Genomic DNA, 18,729 nt, shown 5'->3' on the forward strand with positions numbered 1-18,729 from the left:
TCCAAAATATATTTAAACTAAAAATAACAATAATTATGAAACTAGTTTGGTTTGGTTTTTCTTTTAAACATAACTTATATTTTTCCAATCCAAAAATAACAATAATTATGAAACTAGTTTATTTCTAAACATAACTTATATTTTTCCAATCGAAGTGTTTAAATTTGGTAAAGAAAAAACACTACCTTTTCCTTACAACCCATTTTTTTATGAACCCCGTAGCAATATCTAGAATGTTCTCGGGCTATATATTATAGTGAATCCCCGAATATTTCCAAAATTAGTAATTTCTGGAAATTACATGATGATTCTTCCATCTAGTTTATATACCCGTTGCCTGCAAAGCAGGTCATTCACACTAAGCTAAGCATTGAATTTGAGAGTAATTAGCAATTACATTCCATTCCATTCCATTCCGTTTCATTCTCAATTTTTTACACAGTTCTAAAATCTTCATCAAAATGTCGTTGATTCCAAGTTTCTTTGGTGGCCGAAGGAGCAACACTTTTGATCCATTCTCTCTTGACATTTGGGATCCCTTCAAGGATTTTCCTTTCTCCAATTCTGCACTTTCTGCTTCTTCATTCCCTCGTGAGAATTCTGCATTTGCAAGCACACGAGTGGATTGGAAGGAAACTCCAGAAGCACATGTGTTCAAGGCTGATCTTCCTGGATTGAAGAAGGAGGAAGTGAAGGTTGAAATTGAAGATGATAGGGTTCTTCAGATAAGCGGAGAGAGGAAAGTCGAGAAAGAAGATAAGAACGATCAATGGCATCGCGTGGAGCGTAGCAGTGGAAAGTTTATGAGGAGATTCAGATTGCCCGAAAATGCCAAGATGGATCAAGTGAAAGCTGCAATGGAGAATGGTGTTCTCACTGTTACAGTTCCAAAAGAAGAAGTTAAGAAACCTGATGTTAAGTCTATTGAGATCTCTGGTTAAACTTAGAATTAGTTCTGTCTGTTATTATGTTGCTTAAAATTATTCGTGTACTTGAGAGTGTTGGTTGTAATGCTTACCTTTTGTGTGATATTGGGTGTAAGTTATCATGTCATATGTGAAATGTTGCTGAATAAATAAATTATTAATTCCCAATTTTCCTTCAAGTTCATTGGAGTACTGATTCTTTTCCAATCCTTTCCCTTGTATAATATTTCATTTGGCATGTTCAGACTCATTTGTTATCTTGCCTAACTTCCATTCCTAGACAACGTGGTCATCACACTGAGCTCTATGATCTCAAATGCTTGGAGCAGTAAATCATGAATAATGCTAGGATTCTTATTGATCTTATTTTTGAGGATGATACATGATGGATGATGAATAATGCTAGGATTTTGATTAATCTTATATTAGATGATGATACCATGTCTTCTGTAATAATCTCAATAAAAATCTCCTCTAAGTTAAATTAAGAATGTAGACTTCAAAAATTTCTATGAAATTTACTCTAAATACTTGAGCGAATTCCTCCACCGCCAATTTCTAGAATATTTGATAAACCCATTGGACTTCAATGGCATGGCTCTTTATGCTGTATCTTGTTCGCTAACTTCAATTTCACTTTTTTAGATGATTATGAGTTTCATTGAATGTTTCAAGTTCTAGGACAGCAACACATCTTTTTTAATTAGATATAGTTGAGAACCTTGTACCTCAACTTAGAATACAATCAATATTAACACCAATCTCCTGATTGTATTCTTTATTGTGTTGTGGTTGAGTTATAAGGTTGTAGCAAGGTGTGAGTCTGCTTCTTCACAGAACATGCCATTTCTACGTTCTTTTGTTTTTTTCCTTCTTTTACTGAGGGCTCATTTCTATATTCTTAATGGAACCGTTTTAATTCTCCACATATGGCTTATATTTTTCAGAATTTACTATTCTGTTACAAGAGATACATCATAACACACAAGATATAACACAGAACTTCTACTTCGTCCAACTTCAAGCGTAGCAGTAGCAGTAATGAATCGAAAGTACAATAATATTTTGAAGTTGAACTTCAGATTAAAAACAAAGTACTTCATCTCTGAATGATAGCAATTAGTTCATATTCATTAAGTTTAACAAAGAGAAAGAGAACAGATACGAATACCACAACAAACTAAAGTTAACGGCCATTATCAAGACCCATGCAACAAGTTCTGAAAGTGAAAAACCAAAGACCTTAGGACTCAGCACACAATAAAAGACAACTAAACAAACCCAAATACTTAAAATCCACCACGAAGACGCAGAACAAGGTGAAGAGTAGACTCCTTCTGAATGTTGTAGTCAGCAAGGGTCCTTCCATCCTCCAATTGCTTCCCAGCAAAGATCAACCTTTGCTGATCTGGTGGGATTCCCTCCTTGTCCTGGATTTTTGCCTTGACATTATCAATAGTGTCTGAACTTTCTACCTCTAAGGTGATGGTCTTGCCAGTCAACGTCTTCACAAAGATCTGCATGCCTCCCCTCAAACGAAGGACAAGATGAAGAGTGGATTCTTTCTGGATGTTATAATCTGCCAAGGTTCTTCCATCTTCAAGCTGCTTTCCAGCAAAAATCAACCTTTGTTGGTCTGGGGGAATGCCCTCCTTGTCCTGAATCTTAGCCTTTACATTGTCAATTGTGTCTGAGCTCTCCACCTCCAAAGTAATCGTTTTGCCTGTTAGGGTCTTAACAAAAATCTGCATACCACCACGAAGTCGCAAGACAAGATGAAGAGTCGACTCTTTCTGAATGTTATAATCTGCCAGAGTTCGACCATCTTCAAGTTGCTTTCCGGCAAATATCAACCTTTGCTGGTCTGGAGGGATACCCTCCTTGTCTTGTATCTTGGCCTTCACATTGTCAATTGTGTCTGAGCTCTCTACCTCCAAAGTAATTGTCTTGCCGGTAAGAGTCTTCACAAAAATCTGCATACCACCACGAAGACGCAAGACAAGGTGAAGAGTTGACTCTTTCTGGATGTTGTAATCAGCAAGAGTTCTGCCATCTTCAAGCTGCTTTCCAGCAAAAATGAGCCTCTGCTGGTCTGGGGGAATACCCTCTTTGTCCTGAATCTTAGCCTTTACATTGTCAATCGTGTCCGAGCTCTCTACCTCCAAAGTAATGGTCTTTCCTGTAAGGGTCTTTACAAAAATCTGCATACCACCGCGAAGTCGCAACACAAGATGGAGAGTTGACTCCTTCTGGATGTTGTAATCAGCCAAGGTTCTGCCATCTTCAAGCTGTTTTCCAGCAAAGATGAGCCTCTGCTGGTCTGGTGGGATACCCTCTTTGTCTTGTATCTTGGCCTTAACATTGTCAATGGTATCAGAGCTCTCCACCTCAAGGGTGATCGTCTTTCCAGTGAGAGTCTTCACAAATATTTGCATACCACCACGGAGACGGAGCACCAAATGGAGGGTGGACTCCTTTTGGATGTTATAATCAGCAAGAGTACGCCCATCCTCCAGCTGCTTGCCAGCAAAAATCAGACGCTGCTGGTCTGGTGGGATTCCTTCCTTATCTTGAATTTTTGCTTTAACATTGTCTATGGTATCTGAACTCTCAACTTCGAGTGTGATGGTCTTGCCAGTGAGGGTCTTAACGAAGATTTGCATCTATATAATCCAGAATAAATAAAAACAAATGAATCAATCACCAATTTTTCATTATGTGTACAACAAGGTTAAAAGATTATGGGTTATGAAAACTGGGAGCAGCAGATCAGCAATCATAATCAATTCAATTTACAACAGACATCAAAAAAACTTGCTCATCCATCAACAACAACCAAGCCTTATCCACTAAGTGGTATAAGGCTTATCCAAAATAAACAAAATCAAATGGAATCAATCATCAATTATTCATTTTGGCTATAGTAAAGTGAAAAAGACTCAAGTTACATAGGATTGCGGGAAATATCAGCCTATATAATCACTTCTAATTATAATGAATCCTATCTACAAAACATTTAAAAAGTTGCTCGTCAATTTTATTTAGAGGTAACATTCTCAAAACTTGCTCATCAAATTCTCCCCGACAATCAATAAATCGGGTAAAAAATATCCATATACTAATCTAATTAAAGGATGTATTTTAGAATCATACAATACAAAATCCAAAATCTAAAAATTTACAGAACCCCTTATCACAATCTGTCTTTGATCAACAAAGGATTAAATCATAAAATAAACAGTAAAATCAAGTAAACGGTTCAATTCAGAAGGATTTCAATCACATGAAAGAAAAAAAGAAAGCTGATAGATCGAATTATCATCAATTAAAAAGATAACAAAAAAACCTAGGAATCGATGTCTAAAAACTCTAATCGAATTCAAATTTGACGGATCAAAAGATTGATTAAACGATACTGGCTAATAACAATAATCGAAGTCTAAATCGAGATAAGAATAGAAAGTAGATTATACCTTGAATTGAAACGGAATTGGGTGCTAGATTTGAATGAATAATAGGTTTTGTAGCGATGGGAAGAAGAATGAGAATGAAGAAGTTTGGTTTACCTGATTTGCTTTTATAGCAAAAATCGATTGGCGGTTATATTACGCCAACGGCAGCTCTTCCAATTAAAATGTGACACGTGGACAAACTGTGACCTGTTAACTAACCCTTTATGATACGACAACGTTTGGTATTAGAGTCGTTTTTGGCAACTAAGACCATCCTCAATGGTGGTGTCTTTACCAATTAAAACACCGTACCTAATAGGTACCCCCATTGGGGAATTTTTTTTTGGGGGTCTCTTGAGACCTAGGGTCTTATTTAAGACCCCCAATTTTAAACGGGACCCGCACACTTTTAATATTAAAAAATTGAAATGTAGTGATATAAAGTTATTGATAGTTGATTAGTGGGTCCCATTTAAGAACTTTGTGTGAGATCTGGGTTGGAGGGATTGAGTGTTTATTAGGTACTACTATTAAAAAATAATAAAAGAGTGATGTGTATGTGTGGGACTCATTTAAGTACCCAAAAATGAGTGTCTCCATTGTGGATGCTCTAATGCACGTCTATAATCTGTTGCCTTGCCCCGCCTCCAGAGAAATCTTCTAACAAAGGTTTTTTTTTTTTTTTTTTCTTTGTTGAACATAATAGCCAAGGTATATCTATTTCATGCTTTTGTCTAATGTATCCAAAACAGTTTCTTTTATATATTACTAGTTTAGAGACCCGGCGTTGTCCGGGTTAGATATTAAATAAGTTTTATAAGTTTGTGTGCACGAATACACGTGTCAGTATATTAGATTGAATTTATTTAAATTTACAATTATAATAATATCATAAAAATAAATATAAATATTTCAAAAAAAAATTAAAAATAAATATAAATGATGAGATGAATGTCCAATGCAAGAATAAAAAATGTAACAAAATCAATAATGAATTAGTCCAGGTGGTAATAGTTTTGGGTTCTTTAAACATGGACAATTACTTTCCCACCCTATTGCCTTCTCCCGCGCCCTGTAAAATTTCTAAAAATGCCCTTGTGCATTCCAGATTTTAAAATTCGGATTCATGTTTACTATTTCGGATTTTATAATCCGGACAATTCTTATGTATAATCAGTCATCAGACTCTCTCACATTTCAACAGTTTTGAGTTTTCCTTTTAAAAACAACAAAAAAAACTAAGTAAAAAATGCTAAAAACCTGACAAATAAAATCATAAAAATATAAAAATAGTACCAAAAAATTCTAAAAATCAAATAAAACTAATGAAAATTTTTTCGGATTTTTCTGAGTATATGAAAAATTAATAAAAATGAAAAATGGGTCTAAACGATGGAATTTTGGATTTTTTCCACATTCCTTGAATTTTTTCTGATTTTCTGGGGATGTTTCGGAGCAATCCGATCAAGTAGCCCGAAAACCCGATTTTTGTTAAATAAAATATTGGTTTTTAAAAATAGAAAAAATAATAAAAATATTGAGAATGAATGTGGAAGTGACATGTGGCATAAAAAACCTTACTTTATATATATACTATTGATTGATTTAATCAATAGTAATTTTTAGGTCTTTTGATAATTAGTTTTTAGGACACAATGGTTAAGGAATGATTATTATGTTTAGATCATATTATATTTTATATTTTGTCATATTATGTTTAGAAAAGGTGGACATGAGTTGAAGAATATATTAAAGCATTTGTATACTTGGTTCGGTTCGGGTAATATAAATTGAACCAGTATTTTAAAGGCTCATATAATCTAAAACCTATCAATATACTGATGTCCAAACTTTTAAAAACTTATGAATTGGGGATTTGACATGTTTGAGATTATGCCATCCAAATTAGTCGAATACAAGATTTTTCTATGTTCCACAATACACCGATAGTTTCCGTGGTCCACAATGTATTGATAGTTTTTGTTGTTCACAACGCACTAAAACTCTATAAATTGATGTATTTGATTCATTTTCACTTCACATCTCAGAACCATGACCACTCATCCAATAGAAATGAACACTAACTTAGTCGCAGTTTACTACAACATAGGAAAGCCAAATCTATTTAGAGTATGTGTTGATGTTACATTGTGTGATTTGAAAGATCAAGTGGATCTAATTAATGATCGTCTCAACCACGATGACACAAGATGGATAGACAATGTTGAGTATCGTCGTCCTTCACTTGTTTCAAACTCTAGAACAACGACGACCACGACGCGAAAACTATGTTCTCTATATTTGGTTAATGTGGGTCAAAATGACTGATTGATTTAGACATTTCCTTGGTGAGATATATTCATGTTATTTGGAAAAGTTTGATTCGATTCAGAACATACGAAAAAATTAGGGCATGCGTTGATGAACTTAAAGAAGAATTAGTTTGACTTATCCATGATATTGCTCGTGTTTAATTATAGTAGTAATTATTATTGTTGTTGTATTTATGTTGAATGGTGTTGTTGAAGAAATTGTTGTGGTTTAAATATATATTTTAGAGGGCGCGCGGCAATGGTTGGAGGTGAGAAAAGAAAAACTAACATTTTTTTTTAATCAAATCCAATAACTCAATGATGCAATTCCCTTTACAGCTCAAAAAACTCTAGAATGTTTCAGAATTTTCAAGACCAACAGGGATAAAAACGAATCAATAAACAGCATTCTCTGGAAATTACATGATGATTCCTCCATCCCCTTTATAAACCCCGTGCCTGCAAACCAGATGATTCACACTAAGCATTGACTGCAACTGACAATTAACAATCTACTACTCTCTCAACTTACAGAGTTCTCAACTACATCAAACATGTCGTTGATTCCAAGTTTCTTTGGTGGCCGAGGCCGAAGAAGCAACGTTTATGATCCATTCTCCCTCGACGTTTGGGACCCTTTCAAGGATTTTCCTTTCACCAATTCTGCACTTTCTGCTTCTTCATTCCCTCAGGAGAATTCTGCTTTTGTGAGCACCAGGATCGATTGGAAGGAGACTCCAGAAGCACATGTGTTCAAGGCTGATCTCCCAGGACTGAAGAAGGAAGAAGTGAAGGTTGAAATTGAAGATGACAGAGTTCTTCAGATAAGCGGTGAGAGGAACGTTGAAAAAGAAGATAAGAACGATCAATGGCATCGCATGGAGCGCAGCAGTGGGAAATTCATGAGAAGATTCAGATTGCCAGAGAATGCGAAAATGGATCAAGTGAAAGCTGCAATGGAGAATGGTGTTCTCACTGTCACTGTTCCTAAGGAAGAGATCAAGAAGCCTGAAGTTAAATCCGTTGAAATTTCTGGCTAAACTTAGAACATGCTTGTTACTCTTTTGTTTAATTCGTGTGCTCTTTTCTGTTGCAATCTTGTTTGTGTTTGTGATGTGTGTGCAAGAAATCTATGATAATGATGTAATATGTGAGACGTTGTTTTGTTAGTTCATAAATAAATAAGTAAATAGTTGTTGTTCTTCTTGGTGTTATGTATTCCAAGGAATACTTTGTTGAGTGAAAAGTGAAATGAACACAAGTTCACATTTCATTCAAATATTTTACAAGATTCAATATCAAAGCTCTATTTAATTTAAAATAGTAGGTTGGTTTCACTCTTCACCTTCTCTTTGTATTTTCCCTAAGAAATAATTTGATCATGCAATGCGTCCTGTTGTTATGTAAATCAGGAGTACAGATGGTACTCAATGATAAAGAGAATGCAAATTACTACCCTTGGAAAATTATTATATGACTACATTTTTTGTAGACAATCCAAAGGATCAATACACCACTCATCTCATAAAATGGGTAGTGTTCACCTTTGAAACCATTTTCAAGACGGACTTTTAATGAACTCAATGGTACGTGAAATCGGTACTGTAACTTGATTGTCAATAAAAATCTGTGCTAATTCACTAAAAAAAATATTAGTGTCGCCTCGCTTTGTTTCGTACGAGAGTTTGAAGGTGCGTTTCCCAGCCAAATGGCTTTGACTATAGCAGCTTTAACTTCATATTCGATTTTAATTGTGTTTTGATTCACTACATCTTGCCCTCCTGCTTCTCTAGACACCATGAGACATACTACCTGACCCAAAACAGATACAATCATTTATTGCGCTCCTCATGTCATCAATTGAACCTCTCCAATCACACTATTATAAATGAAATTTTCAGAGTACTTGATACGGTAATCTGCAGCTCCATAAACATACCTCATAATTTCCTTTGCACAATGTATGATTCTTGAAAGTATGCTTATGGATATCTGGTCTGGATGTAGTTAAATGCATTTCTTTTTTGAAAAGCCAAAAACGTCATTAATACTATGGTGACCATGACCAAACCAGTTAAGTACAAGTTGTGCCAAGTTTATACTGCATACACTTGCGTGTACAGCAACCATCACAATTATACAAACAGATTTTACACACATCTGAACACTGAATATAAATTGTATTCACTACCATTATACTCATGCTACAATAATAGCAGGTAAATACATTCAAGTGATCAAATTAAGCTTCTACAATAATCAAATTAGTTCCCATCTTCTCTAAATTTCTCCCTATAATTCACTTGGGTATTGATGCTTTTGTAATCCTACATACGTAATTGTTCAACTTTCAATGTTTCCGAGTATACTTCTTTTGATATGTTTCCGAGTATACTTCTTTTGATAGATGAACACACATTGTCATGTTCCTTAACTTCAATTCCATTCCTAGAAAAAGAATCAGAGTGTGTCAGACTTCCAAATACTTGCAACAATTCAGCTTTAAACCTATTTATTATCCCTCTCTTCATTTCAGTAAATCACGAATGAATATAGAAATTAGTTAAAATTACATTTGCATTTTCCACGTATAATATAGCTTCATTTTGGCTTTTGTTTATTCTAAAATCTTGAAGATGACCATGATGCCTGCAAGTTTAAGACCACACAATGTCTTGTGTTCATTTTTTCTTCCTCTACCTTTGCTTGGATTTTCATAAATATCAATACTGGAAATTTCTTTAATCTTTCATACCTCCATTTGTTGTCCTCCATGTACTTAGTTAGCAGAATCTGTTGTAAGCTTAGGAAATGCTGACATATCCATTCAAAACTCTTGGTTCTACTTCTCTTTATCGGTTTATCCTTTTTGCATTTGGAACATAAGAAAAACATCACAAGCAACGAGTTTTTCTTAAGAATGCAGTCATGTTTGAAGCTTTTTTGGGAACTCATTTTTATGGGGCATACTCATAACGTATATTTTTTCTTACACACACCATCCTTGTGGGGCAATGGTGAACTATAAATTTTTTTGCGTCCTACCCCTTATTCACGGTATTACAATTTTGATGATTTAGGACTTCAATAAATCTGTTGAATGGGATAATATATCAGGTTTAAGCCCTGTCTTTTTACTATTGAAGTTAAGCCTGTCTTTTGAGTTTTCGCTTGAAGAAACATGTTACCTTATTAAGGTGGGATTTCAGATTCAAATGTCTATCAATTAAAACCACCAGACCAAACTACTACACTACAGATGTAACATATATATCTCCCACCTGAAACAAGTACCTGCCATGGGTGATAGAAAACTTCTACCAACAGAAAGCATAGTAGTAATGAATCAGCAGGTAAATTTAAGAATATCTGATAATAAAACTTGGAGCACTTAAAAGCTGCTAAGAAAGCAAATAGTTCACATTCATAAAGTAAAACAAGAACAGAATCATACACAAGAAATTAAACGATAGTTTTCCAGGGCCATTATGGACCCAGAATCATACACAAGAAATAAAACGATAGTTTTCCAGGGCCATTACGGACCCAACACAAGTTCTAAAACATAAAAACTAACAACTGTAGAAGTTCAACACATGATAAGAGAGCTAGGCAACATTCACATTCTTAAAACCCACCACGAAGGCGCAAAACAAGGTGAAGAGTAGACTCCTTCTGAATGTTGTAGTCAGCCAGGGTCCTTCCATCCTCCAATTGCTTCCCAGCAAAGATCAACCTCTGCTGATCTGGTGGGATTCCCTCCTTGTCCTGTATTTTAGCCTTCACGTTATCAATTGTGTCTGAACTTTCTACCTCCAAAGTAATAGTCTTTCCAGTCAACGTCTTCACAAAGATCTGCATACCTCCCCTCAAACGCAGGACAAGGTGAAGGGTGGACTCTTTCTGAATGTTGTAATCTGCCAAAGTCCGGCCATCTTCAAGCTGCTTTCCAGCAAAAATCAACCTTTGCTGGTCTGGGGGGATACCCTCCTTGTCCTGTATCTTGGCCTTCACATTGTCAATTGTGTCTGAGCTCTCTACCTCCAAAGTAATTGTCTTCCCTGTAAGGGTCTTCACAAAAATCTGCATACCACCACGAAGACGCAAGACAAGGTGAAGAGTTGACTCTTTCTGGATGTTGTAATCAGCAAGAGTTCTGCCGTCTTCAAGCTGCTTTCCAGCAAAAATGAGCCTCTGCTGGTCTGGGGGAATGCCCTCCTTGTCCTGAATCTTAGCCTTCACATTGTCAATCGTGTCTGAGCTCTCTACCTCCAAAGTAATTGTCTTTCCTGTAAGGGTTTTTACAAAAATCTGCATACCACCACGAAGTCGCAAAACGAGATGAAGAGTTGACTCTTTCTGGATATTATAATCGGCCAATGTTCTACCATCTTCAAGCTGTTTTCCAGCAAAGATGAGCCTCTGCTGGTCAGGTGGGATCCCTTCCTTGTCTTGAATCTTGGCCTTGACATTGTCGATTGTATCAGAGCTCTCCACCTCAAGAGTAATTGTCTTTCCTGTGAGAGTCTTCACAAAGATTTGCATCCCACCACGAAGACGGAGCACCAAGTGGAGTGTGGACTCCTTTTGGATATTGTAATCTGCAAGGGTACGCCCGTCTTCCAGCTGCTTGCCGGCAAAAATTAGGCGCTGCTGGTCTGGAGGGATCCCTTCTTTGTCTTGAATCTTGGCTTTAACATTGTCAATTGTATCTGAGCTCTCCACCTCAAGGGTGATTGTCTTTCCTGTGAGAGTCTTCACAAAGATTTGCATCTACATTATCATAAACAGAAACAAACGAATCAATCACCAATACTTTATAAGGTCACTACAAAGTAAGACTATGTGTAACAAAGTAATGAGAGCAAAAGATCATCAATATAATCACTTGCATTTTCAGGACACATTTGAAAACTTCATCATCAAAACTTCATCATCAAATTGCCACAAACAATTAATAAATAAATTGGGCATTTTCAAAATAAATTTGAAACCTTAATTATCAAATTGCCACAAACAATCAATAAATAAATTGGGTAGCAACACTAAATAACAAATATAAAGAACACAAAAGTAGAGATTTGATGCTTTTATAATTGTTTCCAGTAAGTTCAGAATAGCAAAAGATCAGTCAATATAGTCACAATATAATCACTTCTATTTACAAAATAGAATCAATAAACAATACAATGCTTTATAATGGTCAATACAAAGTAGAAAAGAGTACATGTAACAAAAGACTGAAGCATAAAATTAACCAATATAATCACTTCTATTTACAGGAAACATCTTAAAAACTTGATCAAATTCTACCAACCAATCAATAAATAAATTGGGTTACAACACTAAATTACAAAAGTACAGCTAAAACTAGAGATATAAAACTATTAAAAACGTTTCCAGTTCAGAAAAGGTACAAATCTAATTACAGAACTTTTCATAATCATTCAATACATAACCTATACAAACCCTAAAACAGAGTCTAGGGATTTTTCTATACAAACCTTGAAACAGACATGAACGTCCTCTTGAATCATACAAATTGAAACAAATTGGGCAATTAATCAAGAAATTTTTCCATAGATTCGATTATTGACAGAGTAATATCACGTAAACGATCAGATCAAAAATCAAAGCAGACATATCCATCGAATAATCACAAAACCCTAAAAATTGAAATCTAAAGAACTAAATAAAAGTCAATTATGATCCAACGATAAACTAACTGAGATAACAGAAAACCTTAATAATCGAAATCTTAATCGGAAAGGAGAAGAGGAATACAAGAATACCTTGATTCTGTGCGTTAGGATTTTCTTTTTCTTTTTCTATGCAACGAAACGAAAGCGTGAAATTGTGAATATTGGGTTAGGGGTTTTCGCTTTTTATAGTGAAAAATTATTTGAGATTGTGTTAAGTCAACGAAAGCTCTGCCAATTATATCGTGACACGTGGACTGATATTTTTGGGCTATGGATCAATTTGACACGGCAATGTTGGGTATCTGAGTCGTTTTCGGCAACAGATGAGGTGATAATGCATTCCCTTCCAAACACGTTTGGAATCAGTTGGCTTATTTTGTCTTGCACCTTCTCTAGATGCTTCTTCTTTTATTAGTAGCTAAGTTTTTTTTCTTTTTCATGCGTTTTTAGGAAAATAATTTTGGCATTTGCTTGGTTTTTTTTTTTTTTTTTGACAAAGGCATTTGCTTGGTTGTAAGGTTAAGATATAATTGTAAGAAATAGAAAGAAAAAAAATATCTCTACAAAGAGTTGTGCTATTTTCATAAAGTTTGGTATCAAAATTTGACACCAATTTAAATGGTCGATATAATTTAAAGTTGTGATTTTTATAATAGAGGTAAAATATCCTCTCAAAAAAAAATGGTAGAGTTAAAATATATGGTTAATTATGTTAATAAAATATTTAATTAATTTTAGAAGGTATTGCAACTCATTTATTATTAGTATCATGTTAACTAGCGTCACGGGGACACTAGTTAAAAAAGTTAAAAATTAGAAATTTTACATTAAAAAGAACAATTTACAACATGTGAACATTATTAATTTTACATTAGACATTTTACATTAAACAAACACTATTAACCATGACTTTTAAGGGTACATTTGAACATTATTAATTTTATTTAATTAATAAATATTATGTATATTTGAACATAAAAAAAATCAGAAAATTATGTATGTTTAAGCATATTTTAGATGATTAACAACAAGTTGTAGTATCTTGAGTAAAACAGTTAATTATGGTATCTTGTCCTTTTTGTATTCGGTCATCCAGAGGGGAAGGGGTAAAAATCAACTAAAACACATGCAACTGTTAGATTTCGAATTTAAACCTAAGTCAAAGTACATAATTAACCACATATTTGTTCTTTGCAAATCCTCTTAATTATTGTCAAATATTGATGTCAAACATCCGTATAAAAGTATCACTTTTCTATCAGGGTATGTATACATGTCATGACAATAATGTAACATGATCCCCCTAAAAAATAATGTAAAATGATCATTTATCTGCAGATATAGTTGTTTTAGATTTTTCTAGACTTATCTTGTAATTAGTTAATTGGATACTCATGAATGCCTTGATTATATTTGAGTATAGGACATGATATTTCTCAATTTTCAAATTATAGATGAGTTAGATGCAATCACTAAAAGGTTGTCGTCATATGTGGCCCGCGATATATTTATAAAGAAAGTGGAGAGGAGATCAACCTTTCTGTATAAGGTTAAGTGTATGTTTAGAATCACAATTTTGGCATATCCACCATAATACCAAGCATATGTTAAAATGATTTTATTCTAATGTATCATTCCATGAACAGTGACAATAGTTTCATCTATGATGAATCCATTTGACTATAGATTATACTATTCAAGCACAATGATCAAATTCATTGATCAAGATATGGATATTGCAGTATCCGCTAAAATACTAGTTAATCAATAAAATGAATCAATCATCAAAATGCAACAACACCACTTAGAAATAAAAATTCTAAAATGTTTCTATTCTCACCATTTACCCTTTTTTGTTGTTACTCAGAGAAAGAACATTGTAAGTTTTCTGATGTATGCAGTATGCACTGTTGAGAGGTTTTCCTACTTTGTGCATTAATCAATATTAATATAACCTTTGTTTTCCAGAAAAATAATTTGCTTGTGGTCAGGTTTTAAGCCTTAGGCTGGAGTAATAATTGACAAACTTGAAAAGGATACACAACTAAATGTTATGGGCTGAGCAAAATGGCCTAAAATCACTGTTTCTTCCTTTGAGAGTAACTTGTTTATATTCCAATGAGTAGTTCCAAAGTGAAACGTTATATAATTCTAGAAAAAGTGGATGAAATGCACTAACAAAATGTTTGCCAAACCTCTTGTCCCAACAATTACTCTCAAACATCAATCAACTTCTTCTAAAACTATATTCTAAACTAAAATTTCATAATCACAATAAAATTTTCATTTTTACTACAATATGGTTTGCAGTACCTTCAAAATGTAAACATAAATTAAACCCTGTACTCTAATAAACCATCAATAACTTGTTGCTCAAAACACCAGGATGATAGATACCAGCCAACATTTCTGTTAGAGCAGTTATTGACTTTTCAAGGATTCGCAAAATAAAAAAGAACAATATTTTGATTGAAGATTCTATATACTATTCTTTATTAGGCAGTTCTGCCAAAAACAAAATCAGCACAATGAATTTGCCATATTCAGGTCGGTTTACGCCGAATGACATCACAAAATATACTTTCTTTTCTTTTACATAAATGATATATCGTATATACAACTGACTAAAAACAACATTAACAAATGAATTCTTACTCTCACTACATAATAGATTCTTCTGATAATATAGTCAACAAAGAATATTTTGCCTTGATTGAGATTCTGCCACCTTCTACACATAACTTTGCACCAGTGACAACCCAATATCCTGGTGGATCCTCTGGACCTCTTACCATTTCCTTTGTGTCGACAAAATTAAGCATTTTGGGAGCCCTTGTTGGCACAGGTGGACCACCATGATAAATTGCCGAGTTTATGTCAACTTTAGATTGTTTCTCAGGTGAATGCAATCCTTGGCTAAGCTTTGCACTCATCAATGCTGAAAAAAATCCTGATTTTCTAGATGAGGTTGAAGGTCCATCCCATTCTGATCTGCGAATTTTCGCTGATGCTACCGTTGAGTATCCAAGTCTTAAGAAAAGTACTTTCTTCATTCCCATTAGCTTAACCTCAAACCAAGCCTTTGTCACAATAGATGTAGACTCATCCATTCTGGAGCTATTGTATTGTACAGGTGCTGTGTAGACATGAGAAAACATGCTCCACTTCACTGGTTCGTAGTAGCCTCGGCCATCTGGTTCGTCAATAGGATCATAACTGAGATCTTCTGAAATTTCTAGGACACCTGGAACCTCTGAAAGATGCTGAAGATGGATTGATAGGTGGTTATTTTTCTTGCCTTCCAAGTATAAACGAATACCTGTTACCGGCCGGTTTCCCGAATCAACCTGCTTATTGAAAAAGGGTCGAATATGAGTTTTCCAGTGCTAACTAATTCCTACAATAATCGTGTGTTCTTCATGCTAAAATCTTCTATTTAAATAAAGTATGCAATTCTTTAAATATGTGAATCAAGTTCCTTACATTCTTGCTATACAAGTTTTCAAATAAACTACTAATAACTATTAAAGAGTATTGGAACTTGGAAGAAGGAATTACCTTCACGGTATTAACATAAAGTTTGGGTCCCATAAGAGTGAACTGAAGTGACGGAGACGCATTCCTTTTATACTTATGGTCGAATACAAGAGGCAGATCACCATACATCGGTGCCCATTGTCGTGGCAACTGAAACTCTAGAAATTGATGAAGTTCTTCTATTGCAGGTTTATCTGTATGAAATAGAATTTTTAAACAGATGTACCAACATATATTTCAACAAAGAATAAAAATCCAGAAGAAAAAAATAAGTATTGGGCAAAGGAAAACCAAAGTTGCAGGTGTCTACTCACATCTAAGATACAAATTCACCGCATGACTTAAAAATCCATTTCCTGGGACAGAATTCAGTAATGAAGTAATAGGCACCAAAGACATTGATATGACATTAGGAGACTGTGATATGGTTGAGAGCCACTGGTTATAAGGTTGGCATACGTCAATACCTCCCCTTCGAACAGAAATGCTTACTATATCCTGAAAAGAAATTCTTATAATAAGTTCGACTGTTCGAGGATAGGTTATAAGCAGAATAGATGCAAAGGGCACAGGATAAAGTAAAATTGTAAAAACAAAATAAAAAAGAAAGAAGAAAAAATGCTAACATCATTCTTGGAGTGACTTTTTACAATTGGCCTGCCAACAAGGGACGGAGGTTTGTTCCTGTGCAGTCCCCTAAGCTTTGTATGATCATCCTACAAACATGATCAAAGATATATTTACACAAGTTAAAACTTTTTAGATTTCCATTTCCATATTTTTATCTTCATGATCTAGAAAGACGAGCATATTTAATTTTACCTTTAATTTTCCTGATATAGCCGCAGGATGGACATTAGAACTTTGATTTGAATCCGCAGAAAACCTCTCGTCGGCTAATTGCTTAAGCAATTTCTGCAGTTCAGTCGGCGGAGTATCTGAATTTTTTGACTGCTTGATATGAACAACATCTTTACCTCCCATCTTCACTCCAACAACTACGTGTGTACCATACTTTTCAATGAACCTGAAGAACCATGTTTATTTAGTTTAAAATACTATTAACTTGGTCCAATCAACATATAGGAGGATTTTATTATTATCAAAGAAATAAAGATTTAAGTAAGGCTTTTCATACAAGGAAAAATGAAATGAACTTTAAGTTGAATGTTACTGCTATTTAGGAGAAAATATAGAAATCATGCATTTTAGCACCAAATGAATGGTTATAGTTTTAGCAATTATAGAGCAAGGGGTCAGTAATCAAAGTGATTATTATCGTTCATAAAAAGTAAAAGTCGAAGTTCTGTAATATTTTATGACGACTATTAACTAGAAGAGGGTGACGCATAACAATAATACTTACTCGGCAAGAGCAGCGGGGTTCCACGAACAAGGCACGTCTTTTTTCACAGTTTCAGAAAGGGTAATGTTAGTTCTATCTAATTCAACGCTATACAATGTTATGAACCATCCATCAAAGGCAAGGCTCTTAGTGGAAGCTGCATCCCTGGACCAACATTTTTTCATGTCGAACATGCTATTGAATTGGCCGGATGGAATCTTTCCCGACAATGATAGTTGTCTGTTGAAATGCTCGGACATCTGCAATAGTACAATTTAACTGAAATTCAGATTTAATCATTTTACCACTCCCATCACCCCTAAAATTTCCCTTTTCATATCACTTATATGTCCAAAAAAAAAACCATCTACCATAAATGATAATTAAAAAAAAGGTAAATCAACCAGGTAATACATGATCAGTCTTCAAAAGTCAAAAGGTTAAAAAGGAATTTCAGTAACATAAAATCCAAATGCAAACAAAAAATTTCAAGTGGAAATTAGTGATCAGAATTCAATTATGGTAATACCACGCACTAGATGGATCTAACAACATCATAATATCCACGATGAATCGTATCTAATGAATCAACTGTCAAAATCAAAAAACAATCTTGTAAAATATTTTCCGCAACTAGAAAATCATATAATACTATTGATAAAACACAGTTAGGCTATTATCCAACTTGCTCAATATATCAACTACTCCATCTGCCACTAGTCAATAACTTTTCTATTACATATTTGTGCTGAACATGGATTCAATCAACTAGTTGAAAAAGGAGAACAAGCATATATAATCATAAATGAAACTATTGAATATAATTGGTCATGGACACGTCTTCAATCTGAAGTGTCGATATTACACAAATAATCATAAGAAATTGAAGCAGAAGTAAGGTTGTGATTGCAATGACCTGATTAAAAGTGAGGACATCGGATCGAAACCTGGTACAATCACCTTTATCAGACTTAATAGATAAGGGAACATTAGGGACAACAACACCAGAAGGAAAAACAAGGTCCCTTGTGTTTGAACTGCTATTGTCAATATGGATCAACCTTGACTTGCAAGCAGAGAATCTTATATCATTGCATAAATTATATCCTTGACCAATCACACTCACAGCTTTCTCAGCTGCTAATTGAGGATCCAACCCTGCATTTCCATAGCTATTAGTATTATTAACATTGAAACCCATTACTCAAGCCACACAAAAATATTGCAGCTATGTAAGTTGAACTCTTCACGGGTTTGTCCACACATAGAATGATAAGAAAGAAGAACAAGTGTTAAATGATGATATATAGTATAGTATAGTATAGTATAGTACAGTATATAATATAATATATGTTTGAAGAGGTCATAACACTTCTATGATGGAGAGTCTTTTCAAAGGGTCATATACGCGGGTCATATATTTATTTTCTTATCTTATGATAATTATTTTTGGGG

The 18,729-nt window shown here is 34.3% G+C and overlaps 4 protein-coding genes and 1 pseudogene across 6 annotated transcripts; 2 read left to right on the plus strand and 3 right to left on the minus strand.

The window, feature by feature from the left end:
• The first annotated feature begins 363 nt into the window (after window positions 1-363).
• Window positions 364-1,105, plus strand: LOC146932319 (18.1 kDa class I heat shock protein pseudogene; annotated as a pseudogene). The gene has a single exon (XR_015007066.1). The product of XR_015007066.1 is annotated as an 18.1 kDa class I heat shock protein pseudogene (transcript).
• A 919-nt stretch (window positions 1,106-2,024) lies between these two features.
• Window positions 2,025-4,475, minus strand: LOC146932320 (polyubiquitin). The gene is made up of 2 exons (XM_085703957.1): window positions 4,400-4,475; window positions 2,025-3,589 (listed from the first exon to the last, which is right to left on the minus strand). The coding sequence occupies exon 2, from the start codon at window positions 3,587-3,589 to the stop codon at window positions 2,216-2,218; it is 1,374 nt and encodes a 457-aa protein (XP_085560083.1). The 5' UTR covers window positions 4,400-4,475; the 3' UTR covers window positions 2,025-2,215.
• Window positions 4,476-7,167: 2,692 nt separating this feature from the next.
• Window positions 7,168-7,891, plus strand: LOC146932321 (18.1 kDa class I heat shock protein). The gene has a single exon (XM_085703960.1). It carries the CDS (start codon window positions 7,245-7,247, stop codon window positions 7,728-7,730), a length of 486 nt encoding a protein of 161 aa, XP_085560086.1. The 5' UTR covers window positions 7,168-7,244; the 3' UTR covers window positions 7,731-7,891.
• A 2,198-nt stretch (window positions 7,892-10,089) lies between these two features.
• On the minus strand, window positions 10,090-12,548 carry LOC146932322 (polyubiquitin). Of its 2 annotated transcripts, none has more exons than XM_085703958.1 (2): window positions 12,483-12,548; window positions 10,090-11,463 (listed from the first exon to the last, which is right to left on the minus strand). In XM_085703958.1, the coding sequence occupies exon 2, from the start codon at window positions 11,461-11,463 to the stop codon at window positions 10,318-10,320; it is 1,146 nt and encodes a 381-aa protein (XP_085560084.1). In that variant the 5' UTR covers window positions 12,483-12,548; the 3' UTR covers window positions 10,090-10,317. The 2 variants fall into 2 exon arrangements, with proteins under 2 accessions (XP_085560084.1, XP_085560085.1); XM_085703959.1 differs by having other exon boundaries at window positions 10,090-11,604; window positions 11,685-12,548.
• Window positions 12,549-14,855: 2,307 nt separating this feature from the next.
• Window positions 14,856-18,548, minus strand: NSL1 (MAC/Perforin domain-containing protein). The gene is made up of 7 exons (XM_085703961.1): window positions 18,191-18,548; window positions 17,296-17,534; window positions 16,752-16,956; window positions 16,556-16,645; window positions 16,244-16,427; window positions 15,951-16,123; window positions 14,856-15,739 (listed from the first exon to the last, which is right to left on the minus strand). Exons 1-7 carry the CDS (start codon window positions 18,473-18,475, stop codon window positions 15,053-15,055), a joined length of 1,863 nt encoding a protein of 620 aa, XP_085560087.1. The 5' UTR covers window positions 18,476-18,548; the 3' UTR covers window positions 14,856-15,052.
• Between the last annotated feature and the right edge of the window lie 181 nt (window positions 18,549-18,729).

This window comes from Medicago sativa, chromosome 4 (genome assembly GCF_051527215.1).
Source record: "Medicago sativa cultivar Bolivia chromosome 4, Bolivia_mono, whole genome shotgun sequence".
In the NCBI taxonomy this organism is placed as follows: domain Eukaryota; kingdom Viridiplantae; phylum Streptophyta; class Magnoliopsida; order Fabales; family Fabaceae; genus Medicago; species Medicago sativa.